This window comes from Hypomesus transpacificus, chromosome 9, assembly GCF_021917145.1.
Source record: "Hypomesus transpacificus isolate Combined female chromosome 9, fHypTra1, whole genome shotgun sequence".
NCBI classification, from domain to species: Eukaryota; Metazoa; Chordata; class Actinopteri; order Osmeriformes; family Osmeridae; genus Hypomesus; species Hypomesus transpacificus.
Genome location: NC_061068.1, coordinates 10,852,386 through 10,873,979, shown reverse-complemented (window position 1 = coordinate 10,873,979; position 21,594 = coordinate 10,852,386). Strand labels below are relative to the sequence as shown.

The window sequence follows — 21,594 nt, the reverse complement described above, 5'->3', positions numbered from 1 at the left end:
GGAAGCAATTCTTAGGCTGTTGGTTGACAGTAAAGCTTCAGTACTGTCTCTCGCTGGGAGATGACCGACGCTTTATTTTGGCTAAAGTCAGATTTTATTGCAAGGGTTATTTATGGAGATTAACCACCATTGCACATATAGCACTAATAGATTTGCCCTTTTTTAACTGACCATAGTAAAACAAAAAGTCACTTACAATTTTAATTGCAAATATTTCGAAAATATATGAAAAATAAATACAACCATATTCTAAATGAAAACAAAATAAGTCACCTCATTAAAACACAATTTGTACTTTTTCTTTTGACAAAATAACCTGAGCGATATTACCACACAGACCAGAGTGAGATGTGGCCCTCATTTAACATGAAACAACATAAAACATGGTCAAATAATTGGCTAGATAAAACATCTGTTGACATAACATGTCAGTACATATGAAATATCCAATATCACTGTACAGAAAATTATTTTAACCCATGCACAAACATTATTCAGACAACTGTTTTGTAAAAGAAAGGTTGTGATGATACAGTTGCATTGGCACATCTGGGAACCGACTTCCACCCAAAAATGTAGGACTTTTTCATACGATAAAAGTAATACTTAGAAAGTAATCTCTGTGTAGGCGTAATTTATTTTCAATATTGTTAACACCTGCAAGCGACTTAACTCAAGTTGGTGTTCGATGTATGTGCACATTTCTTTGATGATGTCATTTAGTGACGTGTTTTCATGCATGCTTTCCCCCTGAATTCACATGCACAGTGGAATGGATTAAAAAACCTGGTAAAACACCTGATTCAAATGAATGGTCTTCGTCAGGCTTTTGCAGAGCTTGATAGTGACCATTCATTTGAATCAGGTGTGTTGGAGCAGGTAAACATCTAAAACATATGGGACAGTGAGCCTTGAGGACCAGGGTTGAAGACAATTGGATTGAGGCATAACCCAAGGGGCACGGTAAGTCAAAGCATCAAATGCATGGAATCATTCTCTATGTTAACCATTGTCCAGTGTTACTTGTCACACACACGCATTTTCATCCTCTTCCCCGAATGAGATGACTGGATCTCTGGTCCACCAGGCATTGAAGCCTAAGAGCACAATATTTTATAATAAATCGTCTCGTAGCTGTGTGTTTTGCGCCTCTGGTCAGGGTTCAGGATAGTTCACTGAGAGAAGAACCATGTTGTGCAGCAGGAAAGACGTCTCAGATTCTAAAATGTAAATAAGCACATACAAGCCAAATGAGACAAACAAACCTGGGTGTAGTACACTGCTTAATATAATTGTATGTATTTGCAGATAGCTGAGGTTCACTTAACTTAATATGTTAATAACTTAACGTCTCAACAGTATCTTCAAATAGTGTTTTAACCAGTTATGAAGAGGACAGAGCATTATAGAATAGTGGCATGCAAAATCGCCTATTGCCACAAAACTGTAATTATGTAGCTACTGTTCCATTGTACTGTACTGTAACATTCCATGTAAATAACAATGTTAAAAACAGGTGGACTATAAAAACAAAAAAATGCCATGATATATATAGAGCGCAGCGTGTTGACTGTCAATATGAACTACATTTAAAATGGGAGAAATCCAAAGGGTGTAAACAATGTCAGACCTTTGAGTGGGGTGGACAGCTGAAGCCACTGCAGGAGCCACTCTCGACACTGGCTGGGGCTAAGGGTGCTTGGATTGAGCCCCCTCAGGTAACATGCCTGCAAATGGGCAAGACGAGCAAGTCCATTTTCTATTTTGAGCTATTTTAACGCAAACTCCTCTGCACAGTAGAAGAAGCAACAACCACACAGAGAATGGTCCAATGGCAGACCAATAACCAGTCTGGGCCTATTCACGCCGCAGTGACGTGACATACTAACCCCAACCCAAACAGGTCACATTTCACACATACCAACTACATGTGCATCTAAGAGCAGCTGCAGAAACGACTAAAGAGTAGTAATAAAAGTATGCTGTTTGAGTCACAGACTTGGTTTTTACATTTTGGAATTCATGACTTATCGCACAACATGCATATGACATATTTTCAAGTAACATGCTCTCTGACAACATGATTTATCCAAGTATTCCCTGCACAGCAGAAGAGTAATAGTTTTGAAAGTGGACAGTGTGGTATTATTAGTGTTGGGGTCCTAACCTGGTGTATCTCCTCGTCAGTGAGTTGGCCCTGGCCCAGGGCGACTAGAGCCTGGTCAAGGTAGAAAACATCAAGGGCTCTGGCTTTCAGACGACGACGGATCAGAAAGCCTGGGAGCCAGGGGGTCAGGAGGAGCTGAGAGCACAGCAGCCTCTGGGGTACACAGGAAACACCGGATGAAGAACAAACACACAAAAGTTCGGGAGTCAGGTGGCTAAGCGGTTAGGGAATCTGGCTAGTAATCAGAAGGTTGCTGGTTCGATTCCCGGCTGTACGAAATGACGTTGTGTCCTTTGGGCAAGGCACTTTACCCTACTTGCCTAGGGGGCAAGTAGGGTAAAGTACTTACTGTAAGTCGCTCTGGATAAGAGCGTCTGCTAAATGACTAAATCTTATGTAAATGTAGGTTATGACCATTTTTTTGTGTCGTATTTTGCACATTTCATCATTCATGTGGAGTTTCTCTCTCATCTTACCATGTGACCTGAGTCCATGGCTGTTATCCCAAGAGGATGTCCAGAGAACACGCTACGGACTGCATTGATGTCTTTCACGCTGGGATGGGCACCACTCTGCACCTGCCAAAACAAATTCCAGTCAGCCCTCTTATTTCAGATACACTCTTCGTGGACCATGCAAGACAGCTTCAACTGCTTTCTCTTAACAACCTCACAAATGAATAATACCATGTTAGATGTTATGTACCTTGAAGGTTCTCCATCTCTGCTTACTTGAGACAAGGTTTTAAACATATAATACAGCCCGATGATACACACCCCATGCATACATACCCCATGCACACACAAACACACACACACAGAGGGAAGGTACCTTGCTGCAGAGATTTAGGAGGTGACTGCGGAGTGTCCATTGTTTGACCTGAGGTATAATCCAGGCCAAGGCTTTCAGGATCTCCCCGTGATGTCGACACCGCTGATCATGGTAGAGCCCCTGGAAATCAGTCTGCTGCTGCGGTGTCCACAGGTGACGAATCAGGAGCTGGCGAGGGAAGAGGTACCTGCCAGGGAGAAAAACAAAGTGGTGCGGTTACAAATGGTGGATTAATGGAAACATCTGTGATATGCAGAATTGTAAAAATATTTCTGGTGATAAAGCACCCTTTAGGTTGCTAAACGAAAACTCACATAAGAGCAAAAACCACAACAATGGCAAAGGGGGGGATAGATATCAACACCAGGGGAATAGCCTTAAGCATGTCTTTGCGAAACTGAGGAAACAAAGAGAGAGGGTGAGAGAAAGTGTGAAGATTACAAATGTTAGATCATCTGTTGGCTGGTAGACAGAGCCTACACTGGTGTCAGTTATCTGCAGTCACAGATACAATTAGTCAAATTGGTGGCTCAGTGTTACTAACTGACCATTATAAAGGTTTCCATCTCACGATAGGGCAACTGCCTCAAAGGGATATCTTTGCTGAGCATCTTCATCTGTATCCTCCTGGTCTCCCTCATATCTCGGAGCAGTAGACGAAACCCTGCAGGATACATACACCAGTGCAGCATGCACCAATTCCAGAAAAATATAGATCACACACTGAATACTAACTGCTGCACAAAAACACAATAGTAGCAGTATGAAAACACTGAACTGTCATTTTTGGGTTTGTGATACAAATAGATACTGTTTTACCTTTTACAAAGGTGTTATAGAGGATGTAGAGTTGAGGGAACCGGTGCTGAAGAAAACGCTCATATTTCTCATTGGCTTTCTGGAGAATACCAAGTCTGCCTTGGGACAACGAGTAATGCCTGCAGGATAATACACTGTAAAGGCCAAACATTTCGATTTTTTTGTTAGACTCCACTTGAGTCCAGAATAAAATCATTGTGTGTTAATAGCATACAATGGTTAGGATGAAATTGAACAGCAGAAAAAGGTGTGTAGAAAATTATTTAAAATAACATGACAGATGAATTACATTTGTCTTAATATACCAACCTAACATAAAATGTTGATGGGTTGTGAAACATGATACATGCATAGAAAACATGACAACTTGCCGGGCAAGGTGTTTGACATCACGAACACGTCAGGCCACATTGCCTAATAATAGCTTTGTAAAGTACAATTCCTTCTGCTTTTAAAAATTTGATCGGCCTTCATTTTAGTTTTGAGGCGTAGAAATGATACATTTGATAACACTGAAACAAACGGCACGCCAGTGTGTGGCTATCGGGTACTGCTAGCAAAAGCTAGCTACTGTAATTGTCATCATATTTTATTTGATAATATCTATATTTTCAACCAATAAAATTTCCAACTACCTTAGTCTTGAGTAGGTTAAACGTGGGGTGGATGACGCCGAAGTAAAAAACCCGTGAAATGGGTAATTACAGAGTGTTAGACAGCACTGGACCCCTCTCTTGCACAGCGCCATGGTGGTGTTCAGCGAACGTAAATGAAAGAAGTAACCTGCAGCTCGTCTAACGCCGAATGTCATTGGCCTAAAAGATTACCGTAATGTTAACAGTAAGCCTAACGTTGCGTTCTTGTGACGGAAATGTTCATTAGACGTACACTCGGTGTTGCAGCCCAAAATTGAATATTAAAACATTCAAATGTTGCGTCCCGCATAAGCTGTTAAATGTGTGTAATGATATGATAGAGTTTATCAATCTTTAAGGTTTATTTACTAGTGTTACCAAACTTCCAGCAGATGGCAATGTTGCATGAGGTATGATTTATCAAAGGATGAAACCAAAGTGCTACAGGCCTAACTCATGATGTTCAAACATTTCTCATTATGGACATTATGATCCCTCTGGCTCTCTATGAATTATTTAGATTGAGTCTGTTGAGTGGTAACAAGTCTTGATCAGATTGTTTGCTGTTTAGTCATAACCAAATTGACATTTAAAATTGGACAAAGGAGTGAACTGGTAACAGTTTAGTGAAAAGCAAAACCCTTTGTGGTTTGGTGGTTTAGATCCAAGGTGCTGGATGGGATGGTAACTGTAACTCTATGGGTACACAGATAGGCAACTTGCCTGTTCACAAGCCTACATCCATCTGTGGATCAAAGACATAGTGGTCGTATTTCTTCATGTACGTGTCCCTTGATTAAGCCACTGTTCACCTCAGTGACATCCTGTCCCTCGAGGAGACAGGATATCCAATACATTAGGCTCCCCCTCTCTCTTGGATCTATATTGGTCCTTGTCTGAGCATTGCAGAGGAAGATTTGTAGTGACGGTTCTGAGAAAGATAGAGTGGCTGTCTCATGTTATAGTTGAAAAAGCCAAGCTAAGTTCTAGCCAAACGCATAGCAATATATGCCTATATCTATTAATGTTACTGGAAAGAATTGGCAAGAGACATTTAGATTATTGTGCTAAAATGCACTAAATGTCTTGCTTGTGTCCTACATCTTACCACAAATACCTCTTTGTCTATAGGTTTCTTGTACCAATTCAAGGTTTCATCCCTCGTTGATAATTTGATCAAGTAGTAATTTCATACTAGAAATCTACAGACGACATACCATTACCTCAACCTTCATATCATGTGCTCCAACCACCTCTGTGGCCTGTTTCTAATGACTGAGAGATCAACAGCAGCATAGCAGTGTTACTGCTCAAATGGTGTAGCTATTACCAAGCATGGATAGCACTAATCCACAGAGGCTCCTCGCTGCCAACACACACTCTGTCACTTCTAAGTGGCATTATTGATTTCATGTGATGAAGCTCTATTTTTAAAGCCCAGGGCAAGGCTAATATTGGAAACATTTTATGATACCACCCCCTTACCCTCGTGCTGCTCCTCCCCACAGTCTGTGAAGATAATATGTGAGCTTTCCCCAAGGAACAGACTGTTCAGTGTGCACAGAGTAGGATCAACAGCCACGCAATGGTTGTGTGAGAGGGTAAGGAGGCCGAGAAGAGGGTTTGGAAGCTGGTTAGCCACCAACCATTCACAGTCCCTAACCAAATACACCTGAGACCCCATGTTTATTTGTATTTATATATATCATATTAGATTAAAAAAACACAGTATCATATTAAATAAAAACACAGTTTCATATTAGTTTTAAGATTCACTCATTACCAGTGTCACCTGTTGTTTTACTACCTTGATGAACTGTCAGGGTTACTCTTGTTCATTGCTTTTGTATTGATAGATACTGATATATTCATATATTTTATGGTCTCCCAGTACATTGGTTTCTTTCTGTGAACTATCATAGATACATTTTATATTTTGTGTTGCATTTACACATGTGCCAGTGGTACAGGTATGAAATCATGGGAAAGACTTGCACACGGTCAAGTTCCAGGAGGCGCGGAATTCAACGCCACACATGGTCTTACTCTATAAACACTATAAAGGTGTGATAGCTATGTAATTTAGAATAGTTTACAGTATGTGTGGATTCATATTCACATGTGTTGTGTCTCAACAAAACATGAATAAGTAAGTTGACAACAGTATCCTCAGTGTCTTTAGTAAGGTGTTTTGGAGTCTGCCTTTCATGGTAGGTGTCAAAAGATACGGTATGCTGGACTATGTTGTATCACTTCTTACTTACATTTTGACGACAAAGTTGCAATGAGACGCAGCAGCTGTGTTTCACTGAGAGGTCAAAGTAATTTGTCAAAGTCTAATACCTGATATAAAAAATCAGTCTATGCTACCTTCTCAGACCTTTCATATAAAACCATTTAGACCAATTTTCTGCAAAATTTGAAAGGCAGAATCTTGATCAGGGGCCTCACTTTGTGGTCCTAGAGTGCAGGGTGTATGTCATGATGTTCTGTAGGCATTTTGATGTCCTTGCGTAAAGTGACTCTAGGTCTCCATACATCTGTACGCATCATCATGCTGACGATGCATTGGTCTCATAGTTACTACCTTACAGTTTCATGTGATAACTTCCAAACTTCCAAAGTCAAAACTGAAATGTGTAGAACATTTATAAGACAACAGGATGGTTCAAGAACAAAATAATTTGTGGATAAGAATAAAATAATTTAATCAGGAAAGAGACATGTGAGTCAGCAGCATACAGAACACCCACCCTTAATCCCAGGAACAGTCTTTCACTGTAAAACAAGACTGTGTTTTGAAGAAGTCAGTGTTATTAATTTACTGACTGCTGTTCTTTTTTTTTACAATGCAAGTTTTCTCTATTACTTGCGTGGGTATCATCCATTTCTCTCTTTGACAAAGCCAGTCCGACGGATGAACTCAGACTGAGGTAAGTATTGAGATATGTCCCAAAACACTAAGTGGGAGCTCGTGTCGAAGACAATGGTGAATAGAAGTGACCCCTTTAAATCATCTTATTCATGTCTTTCCTCCACAGCCGTCATCTACTGCCATGGGTGTTCTGGTGAACAACGGCCCTTGTTCACCATTCACTTAGTAGGGAACAGTTCCCACCAAAAACTGTCAAATGCATCCATTGAATGGAGATGAATTCTCTTTTAATGTGTGATTCAGGATTTCCCATGCCCACACATAAAAATGTCTCCATTACAGAGGGAGAGGGAAATATGATGAACAAGAAAGCAACCAAAAGGGGAGGAAAAATAGGGTGATTCTTCTGTTGTTGGGGGTTGACTTTTTGCCAGGAGTAGGATTGTGTACAGTGGCTTGCATTGTTTTGAGAAACAGAATGATTAATGTCTTTCTGTGTAGACTGTAAATCTTGGACTTCATCAATAAGATGATTTATAACTTGTAATACAGTTATGGGCTTTGATATACTGTACGTGGACTGTATACACTCACACACATAAATACACGTAGACACGCCCACACTGCCACTTGTTGAAGCCATTCAACAAGACATTCAAGCACCTGTTAAGTCATGTGATAAAATCAAAGCCTACTGACTAGGCTGGATTTAGACAGACCAATGAATCTAACACAGACAGGTGAACAGTCAATTGGTACTTGGGCCATGAACCCTTGACATAGTGAAATATTGATGTTGGCAGCAGTGCTCTCTGTAACATGGACTGATACTAGAAGCAGGAAGGTTTGTGACCCATTGCAATGGTGCTTTTCCACTGGTTGTTCAGAACACAACCAACTGCCTTGCTGAGCTGTGGTCATACTCGACTGTCTGGGATGGTGGTAGGTTTGGCTGGCAGATCAGTCACGGAGATGGGAAGGTCTCATGTAAAAATAGCTTTGTACTTCCTGTCCCATGACAGCAGTATAGTGAAGGTGGCATCCCACACACATGAGTGCTATGGATGTTGACCTCTGACCTCTATGTCTGTCCTGTTCATGCCTAAGAGGGTGTCATCTGCCTCTTCTTGTCCTAAAGGATGATTATGTAAATGACCAGTACTTGCAATAGAGCCCAGAAAGTGAAGGACAGCATCATCCTCTGGACATTAATGCTGAGAAGAACAGGTCTTGTCACACTGAGCATACTTTTCACATTGTATCAGTGCAGCGTGTTACTTTCAGTACTTTTAAGACCCACATAAATAGAATCTCATATTGACAAATGCTTACATCTCAGACATGTGTTGTTGTCTGACCTCACATTATGTAATTATCGAGACAAATGTATTATTTTTCCATTACTGATTTTGTGAACCATGTCTTCAACTGTATGATTTGCGCAATCTAGCACAAAGCAATCTAGCACCTACCAATTTACCATATCTTTCATGCCTTTTATAGCCTGTCATTGTTTGTATAGTGGGGGTTTTATGTTGATTGTGTTGTTATTGGTTGTGTTTTGGAGATAAAGCAAAGGGCTCTACCTAAAATGTATCACCAATGTGTTTAGCAGTATGTATTCCCTTTGACATTGACCTTGTCTTAAGATGGGTGGGGACGGAGAGTATGAAGGGGTCAGGGGGTATGGCTGTGAACAACTTCCTGGCTGGCAGCCAGGGACTGCTAGTGAAATACTAGCTACCCTGTCACTCTTGTTTTATAATTGTAACACTCTCATGTTCTCCCAGTGAGCATAGAAAAGTTTCCAATACACAGTGTGTGGGTGTGTTTATGAAGAGGGTTGGGTGTAATATAATCTGTTTGAATATTCTAAATCTGCTCTGTCCACTGTCATGGTGGGGATACCAGTGACTGGCTGTTTTGCTACAGCTATATACTGTGCCTGCACTCCAAAAATCTGTGCCAAAATTCAATAGAAAGTACATGTTGAATGCACACTAATCTCTGAAAAGCAGAATCGAGTACCCTTCTCCTGTGATTTTCTCTTATATCTCTGCGTTTGCAATATTCTCGCTGACCTTGACCATTTTGGTCCTGCTGACTGTTTCAATAGCACACCAACTCAGATAAATAACTTTTCCAAAGAGGAAAGATATCCAAATTATTATCACCATCTTTGCAATTAGTCGACAGCTACTTCAAATCCCATCCTTTGTGATCATAGGTCACCTCAGGTAGAGTTGGCTTAAAAGTTTGAATTCAGATCTGCCATCTAGGTCTTCAGTTTTTGCTGAACATGCAAGTCCTGTAACATGATGTACTGAGGAAAATACAATGATAATACTGCAGGCTTATTATTCACTTATTTATTGAATCCCCTTGGCCCTCAGGGCTTAAGAAAGAGACATTTGCTGTACTGTATGCACAGGGATGGCATCAACGTGGATGACTGCCAACTAATTTATCACTGGACTTTCTTAGTCAAAGCAGGGAGATCCGATTACAGAGGTTTCCATGGGCACAACAATGGCCAGGCTAAATATACACTCAGCAGAGGGGTTTCCACACATATAAAATGCACATACACACACAAACAGGCACACACTATGAGCCTAGCACCCTAACCCTAAGTATGGGCGGAGTTGCACGTAAACTGGTCAGATAACAATCATATGACAATCTAACAGACATAGTCTTTGTCAAGCTAAGAGAAGAGGGAACAATGTTTTGTGTGGCAAGAATGAAGCATGACAATCTATTTTGGTTCTGTGAGATCTCAGGAGTATGAGAGGGGTGAGGGCACTCATGCTCAATTAGGGAGAAATACACCCTTATTCAGTCAGTTTAAGGTGTTCCACATGTTTGTTGCAAGTGCAGAATTAGTGTAGTTTCAGTTAGAGCCAAGACAGCAGCGGAGGTACGACAAAAGAGAGGGATGTACGGGAGCCCCCCTTGAGCACTACATAACTTCACATAGTTATTTACAGCTCAGTCCATCAACAAATGACAGGTGCAGCATATTCATAAACAAGTCTTTTGGCTCTCCTCCCCTCATAACAGTAATATCCTTGCCAGTAATTAATACCCCTTTCACTCCCTCGTTCTCTCTTGTTTTTCTCTCTCTTTATCTCAAAACGTATTGTGCCTTTGCCTCCCCCAATGGCAGTTCTCTGATCCAAAACTAAACAAAGGTGGAGCTAGTCAGTTTGTGAAATGAGTTTGTGTGGTACGATAACTTGCCCCTGGAGGTCTACCTGTGAGCATGTGTACAACATGATTTGGGGTATGATGATAGTTGATAACGTTCTGTTCAAACCCTGTGTCATGCTGGTCTACCACAGTGTGTGTGTTATTGTTTTAATATATTAATAATCAAATGTACACAAAACAAGCATGTAAAGCAAGTTGTTGCATATGTACAGACACAATGCCTTTAGGAGAAGATCTAGATATATTTAACATATTCTACATTCATAGTGAGAGTGGAAGGACACATGCACACACAAAATCCAGAATGGTATGCTTGAAGTACAAGTCATCTGTGACATACCTTACAGTGCCACGAATGATTGTGCACATGCTGTCTAACGTGTCCAACTAGTTAAAGTAGACCATGCTTCAGAGGCAGGTTGCATGAAAGGTCCATTTGAATGAGGTCAAAAGGTCAAAGCTGTTTTAGACGGTACGGTTCAGTAGTCACAAGAGTGACTTCAAACATGGAGAGGAGTGCCACAGCAGCAACAAATATAGGAACATTCTTTTGCTGACCTGAAATGTGTCCTGTCAGAGGATCACATGAACCCTGTCAGCCTGCTATGAGCAACAAAAAAAACAACCTATTTTCTGACCTTTTTCAACCTTATATGGCATTTTCTCTGTAATTATTATACAATAATTATTATACAATGTAGTTCTGTTACAACATCAAATGTCATGCCTCTTGTGCTAATGAGTAGATTTCTGTGTACAGCTGTAAGAGCCATCAACCTGGAAATGATCAAACAGAGGAGCTTTACTCTCCAGATTTGGTGTCTGCTTGTTCCTGAGGATGTCTAGTACTGTAGCCCGGTGAAGCATGTGACACAAGAAACCATCTACTCCTCCTCTCAGACTTTGGGCTGGGCAGAATTCTTCTTTTTTTTTTTTTGTGATGCGTGTCGGCTTTCATACCATCTCCTCTACTTTTCCCCTCTTGCCCCAATTTTCCACTCTGGCTGCCAAAGCCAAAATCCAGATGACAAGATCAGGTATCAGATGTGCATTGACTGAACACAGCTCAATTTTCCAGTCTGCTGGAGTTGCACAGAGCATGCGATTGGCCTTTGGAACAAGTCATCGTGGTATTAGCGCCTTGTGCGACAAAACACTTCTATATATCCGAAAATTTAATAAAGTGTGAGTTCCAATCCCCTCTTAACTGAATGTCCCATACCACAGTGGTACTAATCAGTAATAATGTCACCAACATACTGCTTGCATCATCTGAACTTTATTTGTCCACGCAATGTGGAGCATTGCTAGTGTTGAATCATCATAAAAATCTGAAGCTGTTACAATGCCATCAAGGTGCTGTGCTATACCAACCAGACATACCCCAAGCTTTATTAAACATCCCTTGTGTTGCTCTACAGGAGAATACCAGAGGTTCTATCCATTCCTGATTTGATTAATCTACTTGTATCTATTTTGTAAGCTATGCCAACAAAACCTGACGTGTGGCACACTATTTTCCATTTTACACAGAGAATTCATGAGAAGATTTACTGTAAGGAAATAAAAGTTTCCTGTTATGATGTCATGAACTCTATTTGGTCAACAACTTGAGATGTAGATTGCGCACTCTAGTTTAAGGGGAAAAGTTCTGTAAGTTAATCTAACATTGAAAAACCACAGATGTGGTTAGAGATATTGGAGACATGAAAAACATGTAATGTTCATGTAAAGTTCTAACCAGCAGTAACGATTACAACAGTTTAAAACATGGTTAACAAAACACACAGACAAGGATATACCTTTAAATGTAATTTTAATATTAAATACTAATATCCCTTTTGCTGAATATACGTATTTAATGTATATATTTATATTTACCACATTACAAAATTCACAAATATAAAGTACTTCTGTTGAACACATACACATTCATCAAAAACAAAAATAGAAAAGGAAGCAGGGAAATAACATGTCAATTTCAATTAGAACTGTATTAGAACGATGGAGTACCCTTAGCTGCTCTGTTTTTGACACATTTCACTGTGGGTTTACTTAAATAATCACTTGAAGTTAAAACAAATACAAATTTAATGTAATAAAACTTTGCACACTCCTCCACAGGGGCTTGTGTAAGGCAACACTTACAATAGCAGAGGATTATATTTACAGTACACAAAGATTAGGTTAGAAAGCCATGTGTCTGAGTGGAAACATTACTGTGATAACCAATTCTGTCTGTATCTCTTGCAGTCTGAGACGTTTGTGTCTAAAATAAACTTTATTTATATTCCTGGGTGATTCCCATTCCTAATCAGGGATTCGTAACTCAGGTCTCTGTAGGTATGAATATTTTGACTTAGCGTAAGACAATCTTCCTTTACTTCCTATTTTAAGTCCTCTAATAATCCCCAAATAATATCTAATTGTTGCACAAACTTAGTCTGTGAGGTATTTTGGAAAAACTTTGCATATACAATGTATAGCATATACATTTAGTTTAGCATATACATCACAGTCTTCTATGATGCAAGAGTTTTTCTAAAGGCACTTTTAGAGAAATTCTGCTGGCACTTTCCTTTACAATTTTTGAGGGCTCAAGGCGGTTTAATATAAACTTTAAAAAATGATTATTTTGTGTCCATGATATGATCGTCAACAGGGAATATAAAGCAGAACAATGCTGTATGCAAATTTGGTGGCAAGTTATTATGGCACCTCCCTTTGAGTAGTTAAGGCTTTAAGGTTTGTAAGCTGTCGGTACAATTGCCTCCCATTGTAGGCAAACACCGTCCTTTGGTCACGACCTTCCATCAGGACTACAAATGGATATCTTGTATCAACAAAACACACATCCATATATAAGCCTGCTCAATTTTGATATGCAGAGAAAATGAATTTTTGAAATATAGGACTCCACATTAGTTAGAGATAATAAAATTTCAGTCAATCTCTCCACCTGTCAATCTTTGAACACTAGCTGTTACCTAAATATTCTTGCAGTATAAATCCCCCCCCCCCCCTGTGAATATTGGTTCAGAGCACACACAAAATCACACGTGTGTCAAGTGTGTGTTCATGTTTGATGTTTGTCTGTCAGTTACAGATGCATTACTTTCTTTCGATCTGTATGTACATAACATTTCACATAGAAAGACCCTTTTACATACCCTACAGAAGACACAATCCATACATTTTGCATAGCAATAAAATCCACTCAACAGATGCACACCTACAAAAAGTAGAAACTAGAAAAATTCTGAAATATTTGCTTTGCCTTGATTAATGAATGTCTATGAGAACTTAACACAAAACCAAAAATACACATTTCAACCACCCACAGAAAAAAAAATATGAAATGTGAGGAAAAAGAAAGTGTCTCTTCACTTTTAAGTGATCTGGACCAGGGTCACATTTCAATGAATCAGTTCAGTGGGAGAGAGGTGACACTTCTTCAGATGAAGTGGAAGTAACCGACTGTCAATAAAATTCAACACTACCAAAGGTGATGAATTTGAGATTCCCCCCAAAATACACAGACTCTGAGTTATCACACACGAATCCTTCCCCATCTTTCTTTTGTCTGTCTTTTCAGAAAGGTAAGGTATCCATGAAGATTTTGTCCACAATTGGAGGAGGCGGGACCAAGTCCTCTAGTTTCAGATAGAAGATGCGCTGCAGACCCTGGGTGCAGAGGGTCCTCAGCTCAGGTAGCTTGCCAAGTAGACGGGAAAGGTAGTTGGGCTGGGGTCGGCCCTGTTCTGAACCACTTCCTGTAACATGGTCCCTCAGACAGGTAATGAGGCGGTTCTGGAATTCCTCTACCCGTTTTGGCTCTTTAAGGCCATGACGATCTTAACACAAGAGAGAACATTATTATGAATCATGTGCCTGCATGTTTCTTTGTATGTTTAATCAAACTTTAGTAGTGTGTGTGTGTGTGTGTTTGTATGTGACTCACCTGTGATGATGACGAGAGCTGCAAGACATGAGAAGGAGGACACATCCAGATTCATACGATGAAGGCTCTGTGAGAAGTCCATAATGGAGTCGATCCAGTCACCAAAGCCCCGCACACATTGCATACGGTGGAGAACCACGCCATTACAGAAGATCAGTTTGTTCTTCTCTGGACTTGACCTAAGAAACACAGAAAACTGATTAAGATATATTTTACAACATTTTACATGAGATTACAAAAAAAATCGATTCAGGGAATAGTTTGAAAAGGTGAGAACCTGTCGAAGGGACCTACCTGTATGCCAGCCGGAGGATAAAGAGTTCGACAAAGGCTGATTCTAGAAGCAGCTCCTGGTCCTCTGGGCAAAAGGCTGTGAATCCTGGGATGGTCTCAGCCCATTTCCTTATCACATCCATGGTGCCTGACAGCAAGTCATAGAACTGCTGGATATCACTAGCATCCTCCTTCTCTGACAGGCTGGCCACTGTTTCTTGGTACTGGTGGGGTAGGGGGTGGGGTGGAGAGGAGAGGGGAGGGGTGAATACAACTGCTGACTCTGAGGTTACAACATAGGATGAAATATACACAGAAGTCCTAATATACTAGGCACAAGTTCCTGTTGATCTGAGCAGTCCACCATACTATTGCTATTGTACATCATCTGAATCCTCACCTTAGAGTAGTCAAGCTTTCCAATAGCTGGATTAGAATCTATATGTGCCCGAACAAGAGAGGTGATGATGTTGACGGGTGGGGGTGTGGATGCAGACTCTGACACAGTCTTGGGTTTAGAGGGCAAGCGACCTCTGCGACCTTTGAGGCTGTCCGTGCGGACAACTGTGAGGAAAAGAGACTTTAAAAATCACTTTCACTGTCTGCTGTACAATATGTGTAAAATAAATTATGTTACGTATGTATTTAGTTTTACATAATATACATTAGTAAATCAAAGCTTGAGATCAGTGTGGCATGGCTTACCCTCTTTGACCATGCCCACAACCAGACACTTCTGGAAACGACAGAACTGGCAGCGATTTCTCCGCCTCTTATCAACTGGGCAGTCTTTGTTGGCGAGGCACACATATTTAGCATTTTTTTGTACTGTTCGCTAAAAAGGGAGAATAAAAAAATGTTCATGATGTTGCACTATGAAGTTGTAATGCAAATTTTAATTAAAACCTTTTAAAAAGGTTGATATATTGTTCTATTTGAATAGACAGCTCGTGGATGTCAAGACTATCCAGGCTCCCACCTTAAAGAAACCCTTGCAGCCCTCGCAGGTGCGGACACCATAGTGCTGGCAGGAGGCGTTGTCCCCACACACAGCACAGCGGCCCTCGTTGGTCCCCGGGCTACAGGTCTTAGGAGAGGGCATGTGCCCTTCCAGAAGGCCAGGACTATCCAGGGAGCCGTTCTCAAGTGACATCGGAGGATAATGGATAGGAGAGGCTTGCGGCTGGGGGGACTGGAAGAAGGCGTCCTCGTCGCAATGCTGGGGGGTGTGGTGTTGCCCTAGAGGTGAATGCTGCTCCGTTGGGGGGGTGAAGGTGAAGAAGGAGGGCTGTTGAGCCAGAGCTGTCTTGTCAGACACCCAGCACCCTGGGCCAGGGGAGTAGGGGCTAAAAGGAGAGTCCCATGCAGGTGTAGGCTGACTCTGAAAGCCCGGGGTTGGAGGAGAGGCAGCTGCAGAGACAGGGCTGCCATAGTAGTCAGAACCACAGGAGGACAGCGTCTCTTCAAGGTAGCTAAGGGCAAAACTGCCTGGGTAGCAGCCATACACCTGGAGATCGTCCAACTTGAAGGCTTGGTGTTGTGCTTGAGGGCTGGAGCCCCCAGCTACAACACCATTACTAGACGGTCCAATGGAAGGGGTTGACGTGGTTACCTGGCAGGAATAGGCGTCAAACTCCCCCATGTAACTGCTTCCCACCAGGGTGTTGATACTGGGCAAGGAGGCAGGCAGCTGGTCCCTTTGGCCACTGATGTCCATGGCCAGCTTTGCACTGAGGTCAGGGTTCAGAAACTCAGAGTTGAAGTAGCTGTTGTCATAGGGCAGGCTTGCATACTGGGTTTGTACACAGGGCATAGCTGGAAAAATACAAAATACAAAAGGTTGAGAATTGTATTTTTCTCAGCAACATATTTACAGCTTGAAAGATGACAGGAAAAACTTGGAATCAGGGCTGAAATTCAGCCAGCCATTTTGTGCATTATAAATAAGCTCAAGCCTGCTGCCAAAATAACACGCGTTTTCCTTCTCTGCCCTCCGACAGACACACACTCTATACACGGACACACACTAATCACTTTGTCAACAACCCTAAAGGATCCCTTACTAACACCTTTCTAGCACTGTATCCCAATCCCATTTCCTCTTTTCTACATGCCACGATACTAACTATATGTCTCTTGGTACCCCTTTGTGATTCCCAGAAAGCCTGGAAAGCTAACTATTACATTACTGGTCTTAATTCTTTGAAAACCCCTTCCGTTATAAACAGGGCAACCCCTCCTTCTCAAGGACTGACAGTATTACTGAGTTCAGGAGATTATATTTCATGGTAGGCTTGATGCCAGTAGAAGTGAGCAAGGCGACAGGGCCCCTTGCATGTGTGTGTGAGTGAGTGTGTGTGTGTGTGTGTGGCGGGGTGGGGGCGTGTCAGCAGCAGGGCTGTTTTACATATATAGCTGCAAACATAGTTTGTAACAAGAGTTTGGGGTTGGAGGGAGTTGGGGGGAGTATGTCTGCTACAAGAATAAGAACGAGACTTCATACTAAATGTGGGCCTTACAGTCAAAACTTTGATCATTCTATGTGTTTCTTGTCCACCACATCAAATTAGGCAAAAGTGGATTCAGAAATAGGAGATAAGCCAGTACATTAAAATGTTTGACGTTTTATATATTTTTCTTGTTGCATCATAAATTATATCCTAAAGGCTGGCGTTTTCTAATAAAGCTAGCGTATTAGGATGAGAGAGTGGACACCCTTGGCAGATACACCTGTTACCTAAGTAAAGTAAGAAACATCCCTGACCTATGAAAAGGTGCTAACATTCAAAAGTCAGGACTTAACCTCTGAACTGGTAAACGAATACGCCAAGGATATGTGCACAACTGATAAGCTGAGGACAAGGTGGACCCAACAGTGAGACATCGGACACCGACACCGCCTGCTGTGCACAGGCACACAATCGCTTGTTTCACCACCTGCCCGCATCTCATGACCATTATCTGAACGATGTAAAGATAAAGACGACGAGAGTTACAAGTCACGCACGATAACGTGTGGGACTGAGCACACCGTAACCAAATTTGTCAACAACTGTCACAATTATTGAAACGAGTTGACTATATCTATGCTTTACAACACCGCATTATTATAGCCTACAATTTAATTTAAAAGTGCTATATGACTATACACCTAAACGAGTGTCCGAATAATAATCCATGAAATAACGTATATGCAAAGCTATGAAAAACCATTAGCTACTAACCTGCTTTACAGATCCTTTAAAATCCAAACTTAACTGTTGTTTTATGTATTCCCACAAAAAAAAGACACGCATCAAACTTATTCAACGGTCTCTGTTCTTTCTACTGTTCACTGAATGAAATCTCTAGGCTTGAGATACACCACAGTATATACAGTCACTTTTATTTTGCCGTTACGTCAGGTGGCCCCCCAAAAAGGTGTGTCTATACCCATAAAAGGCAAAATGGGCGGAGGATTTTCCGGTTAAAGACAGACACAGACGTCCTCGCGTCTGACGCACGCACGGGATTCCATTGACGCAAGCGCCGGCGAAGTGTCTGATCTAAATTTAGACCCGAATGACAACTTTACACGCGTGGGGCTATTACTGTTGGAATTGACTAAAAATAAACGCCGGATGATGATATTTTATTTTTAAAAGATGTGTTAATAATAGTATAAATCTCGAACATATTTGACTTTTGTGAGATAACAAACAAAAGGCTTAGGATTTGTCACCATACTGAACTGTCATCTGATAAACTACTGTATAATTTGATTAGGCATCGAATATGTCATACAGTAGAGGTCTTTCCACATTTTGCAAACAGAGGCAGTTTTGTGGCATGCATCACATTATAGCATTATGTAGGCCATGTGCTATTTTATAAAGGTTTCACTGAATTGTGGGTTGGCACATTTGCACCTGAATTTGCAGAACATGCGGTCAAAAGAAAACTAAGATAAAAAACTTCTTCTGATAAATCTTTTACTGAACCTGTTGTAACAATTTAGGTCAGTTTAGTTCAGAGTTATTATTATTCATGAGTAAAAAGCAATGGCTGACGACTGTTGTCTCTATTTAAGTCTAGAAGTTATTGAGTTACTAGGACTTTCATGTTCATGTTTGATTGAACTAAGGATATGCCTTTGGTTTCTTGTTCAATGGTCAGATCAGCTTTATGAAATACTTGATTTCAGATGCATTGTTCATTCTGTACCAACTCAAACCCAAAACACAACATCTGATCTCTACTTACAGCATTTTCAAAGCGTATCTTAGAAACCAGAGTGGAACAACAGTATTTACATAAACAACCTGAAGATAGCTGGACACAGCAAAACAAACCTGGTTATTTTCATAGAGAAAATATGAGTATTAAAGGCAATGTTGTAGATCTATATCTAACCACACTCTTTATGACCACATGGTAAATATTCAAAAAGAGCTATCCTTCCGCTCTGGTTTGATACTCTTGCATGCAATGTGAAGACCAGACACGTGTGAGAAGCATAATACCTCCGTCCCAGAGGTTCCCATCCATGTGTGTGTGATGCCCAGCTGCCAACCTGCTTCTGTCAGCACTGAAATGAGTGTAGCACTCATCATAATCACACACCACTTACGTAATGACTTCCTCACTAAAGCAAGAAAAACCATGGGACACTAATTGCCACTTGCACTGTCTCAGGGGGTCTTCAGGCATGCTGCATGTGATGTGTAATTTCACTTTAAAGAGCCGTGGGGAGTTAAAAGGATCTACAGAGCAAACAGCTGAGTTAAGAATAAACAGGGTTCCCTGTGTGGAGTTATGTGAGTTGTTATGGAGAGACCAAACTGGTCTCAAGTCACTCTCCCTACGGCAGACAAGCAGCAGTGAGATACCTCCCTCTGTTATGTGTGCGAAGTAAAGCTTTGAGATAACAGTCATGCCAGCAGAGGTAAACTCATACAGGAGGGGCCCACGGTCCTGCACAGTTTGTAATTAGCTGTCCACGCCAGAAAGAAACAAAGACACTTCAGCTGCAGCCTCGGTAGGCACACACTTAGCGCTACTGTACTCTAATGAATATATAATACAAATACATATTTACTAAATTATTTTCAAATGTATACTCTGTTTTTAAACTAAAACAGTTTCCAATGAACTGGAAGTTGCATATCTTATCCCTCAACCCCACACCATGACTGTCATCTCTGTAGTGTGTTTTTCACCTCACAAACCCCCCTTATCCTTGTAGATTCACACCTTGAGCAGTCGTGACAGGAATGATGAAGCTGATGCAGTTAGAAATAGACCCCCCCCCAGGCCTCTCTCCAAGCACACACATTCACACACACAGATTATGGGTTGTATGGAGAGCATGACTTACTTTGTTTTCCCTTACCTCGGATCTGATGATAATTATACAAAGCCAAGCGCTTACAGTCACTAAGTTACTGTTCCGGCACTTCTGTCATTTTAATCACTCAATTCCATAGCTCTTCTCTTCATGGCTTAGTGATGAAGAATTTAATACTACTGACCAATATATGTATCCTTTCCCTAATCTATGGAGCGATACTCTACTTTGTATGCACTTTAAAGCAAATCATAGACCACCATGTCAGAAGCCTAGGAGTTGATTTAAGAATGTGTAATGTATGAGAATGGGACAGTATGTACCCTGACACTAAAGCCTTGTCCAACAGGCACATTTTAAATATCAACACATAATTTAAATGACTCTAGATGCTTGAAGGCCCCACTGCCTTGCTATTGATAGATAAGGACACATACATCATCGAGCCAGAGGTTGACACAGTAGTAGCATTATCACCTGCTACCTGGCACTGCTTAGGTGACAGGAAGGAAGGCAACGGCAAGTAGACAAACTCTTCATGCTGCTTTTCACTCAAGGTGATTTGTGCACATATAATGACTTAATCAAATATTTCATAATAGAAAGCCCTTCTGGGAAAAATTAAGGATCAATATGGTCTTATTTTCAGGCCTAGAATCTACATAAACAACATATTCAGTAATACGTCAGTTGGGTCATGATGCATATCACTAACATCAAAAGTCACACAGACGAATTCAATACTGTATATATTGACTATGTGAAAAAGAAAATGTATGTGCGTAGGCTACAAAACTCAAAAAGTCAAAGCAACTGTACTAAACCGCAAGTCCAGCATGGGCTCTTAACTCAATTTACATAGTCATATTTTACTCTTGTTTATTTTAAGTTAAAACGCACACAAAAACATACCTTTTTGCGCTACTTCAACCTCAATGTGCAGCGTTGATCATACTTTGCTTCGAACTTCCCCAAATGTCTACATTAGTCGACGGATGTATCTGGTCGTTTCCACTTATTTAAATCTTTATTTCTAAGTAATTGGCAGAGATAACAGAAATGTTCAACAGACGGCTTTCTAAATGAAAGACAGGTCTCCTTTATTGCTTTGCAATATGATGCTCATTTCCCTCGCGTATTTACTTCCCCCTTGTTCCATTTACTCTTTAGCATTCGATAGAATGAGAGATGCTTGTCTCGCGCAGAACAACGGCTGCCACTCTCTCCGATGACGTAAATCAAGGTTACCCATTGACGTATGTGGAATCCCTGCATGTGACGTAGCCGTAGGTCACATTCGTCGATGCTGGGGACATCCAAGAGAAAGAGACATTGAATGTCTAAAAATAGATTACGGAAGAAAAGTGTATTGTTGAGTGTGATGTCGGTTCGTTAAAACAGAATAACCACCCCTCTCTCCATTGTCTTGCTTTTCTCACTTCTCATAGCACACATCGCATTTTACATTTTGCGTAACCTACTTAATCATTTTAG

The 21,594-nt window shown here is 40.9% G+C and overlaps 2 protein-coding genes across 4 annotated transcripts; both read right to left on the bottom strand.

The window, feature by feature from the left end:
• Positions 1-187: 187 nt before the first annotated feature.
• LOC124471593 (LETM1 domain-containing protein 1-like) lies at positions 188-4,604 on the bottom strand. 2 transcript variants are annotated; one of them, XM_047026152.1, is made up of 9 exons: positions 4,453-4,604; positions 3,818-3,951; positions 3,547-3,662; positions 3,313-3,395; positions 2,999-3,185; positions 2,644-2,745; positions 2,168-2,320; positions 1,631-1,727; positions 188-1,220 (listed from the first exon to the last, which is right to left on the bottom strand). In XM_047026152.1, exons 1-9 carry the CDS (start codon positions 4,563-4,565, stop codon positions 1,156-1,158), a joined length of 1,050 nt encoding a protein of 349 aa, XP_046882108.1. In that variant the 5' UTR covers positions 4,566-4,604; the 3' UTR covers positions 188-1,155. The 2 variants fall into 2 exon arrangements, with proteins under 2 accessions (XP_046882108.1, XP_046882109.1); XM_047026153.1 differs by having other exon boundaries at positions 3,818-3,936.
• Positions 4,605-12,339: 7,735 nt separating this feature from the next.
• On the bottom strand, positions 12,340-21,287 carry LOC124471545 (nuclear receptor subfamily 4 group A member 1-like). 2 transcript variants are annotated; one of them, XM_047026086.1, is made up of 7 exons: positions 21,013-21,287; positions 15,754-16,589; positions 15,480-15,609; positions 15,175-15,338; positions 14,796-14,998; positions 14,502-14,680; positions 12,340-14,394 (listed from the first exon to the last, which is right to left on the bottom strand). In XM_047026086.1, exons 2-7 carry the CDS (start codon positions 16,585-16,587, stop codon positions 14,132-14,134), a joined length of 1,773 nt encoding a protein of 590 aa, XP_046882042.1. In that variant the 5' UTR covers positions 16,588-16,589; positions 21,013-21,287; the 3' UTR covers positions 12,340-14,131. The 2 variants fall into 2 exon arrangements, with proteins under 2 accessions (XP_046882042.1, XP_046882041.1); XM_047026085.1 differs by lacking the exon at positions 21,013-21,287 and adding an exon at positions 17,999-18,134.
• Between the last annotated feature and the right edge of the window lie 307 nt (positions 21,288-21,594).

Coding starts and splice junctions, on each gene's coding strand:
- LOC124471593 (XM_047026152.1), bottom strand. CDS start 4,565: ATGGCGCTGTGCAAGAGAGGGGTCCAGTGCTGTCTAACACTCTGTAAT. Junction 2,746..2,998: donor TCCTAAATCTCTGCAGCAAG/GTACCTTCCCTC, acceptor TTGTTTTGGCAG/GTGCAGAGTGGTGCCCATCC. Junction 1,728..2,167: donor CTGACGAGGAGATACACCAG/GTTAGGACCCCA, acceptor GCCCATTTGCAG/GCATGTTACCTGAGGGGGCT.
- LOC124471545 (XM_047026086.1), bottom strand. CDS start 16,587: ATGCCCTGTGTACAAACCCAGTATGCAAGCCTGCCCTATGACAACAGC. Junction 15,339..15,479: donor TGTGGGCATGGTCAAAGAGG/GTAAGCCATGCC, acceptor TTTTCCTCACAG/TTGTCCGCACGGACAGCCTC. Junction 14,395..14,501: donor AGCTCTCGTCATCATCACAG/GTGAGTCACATA, acceptor TCTTGTGTTAAG/ATCGTCATGGCCTTAAAGAG.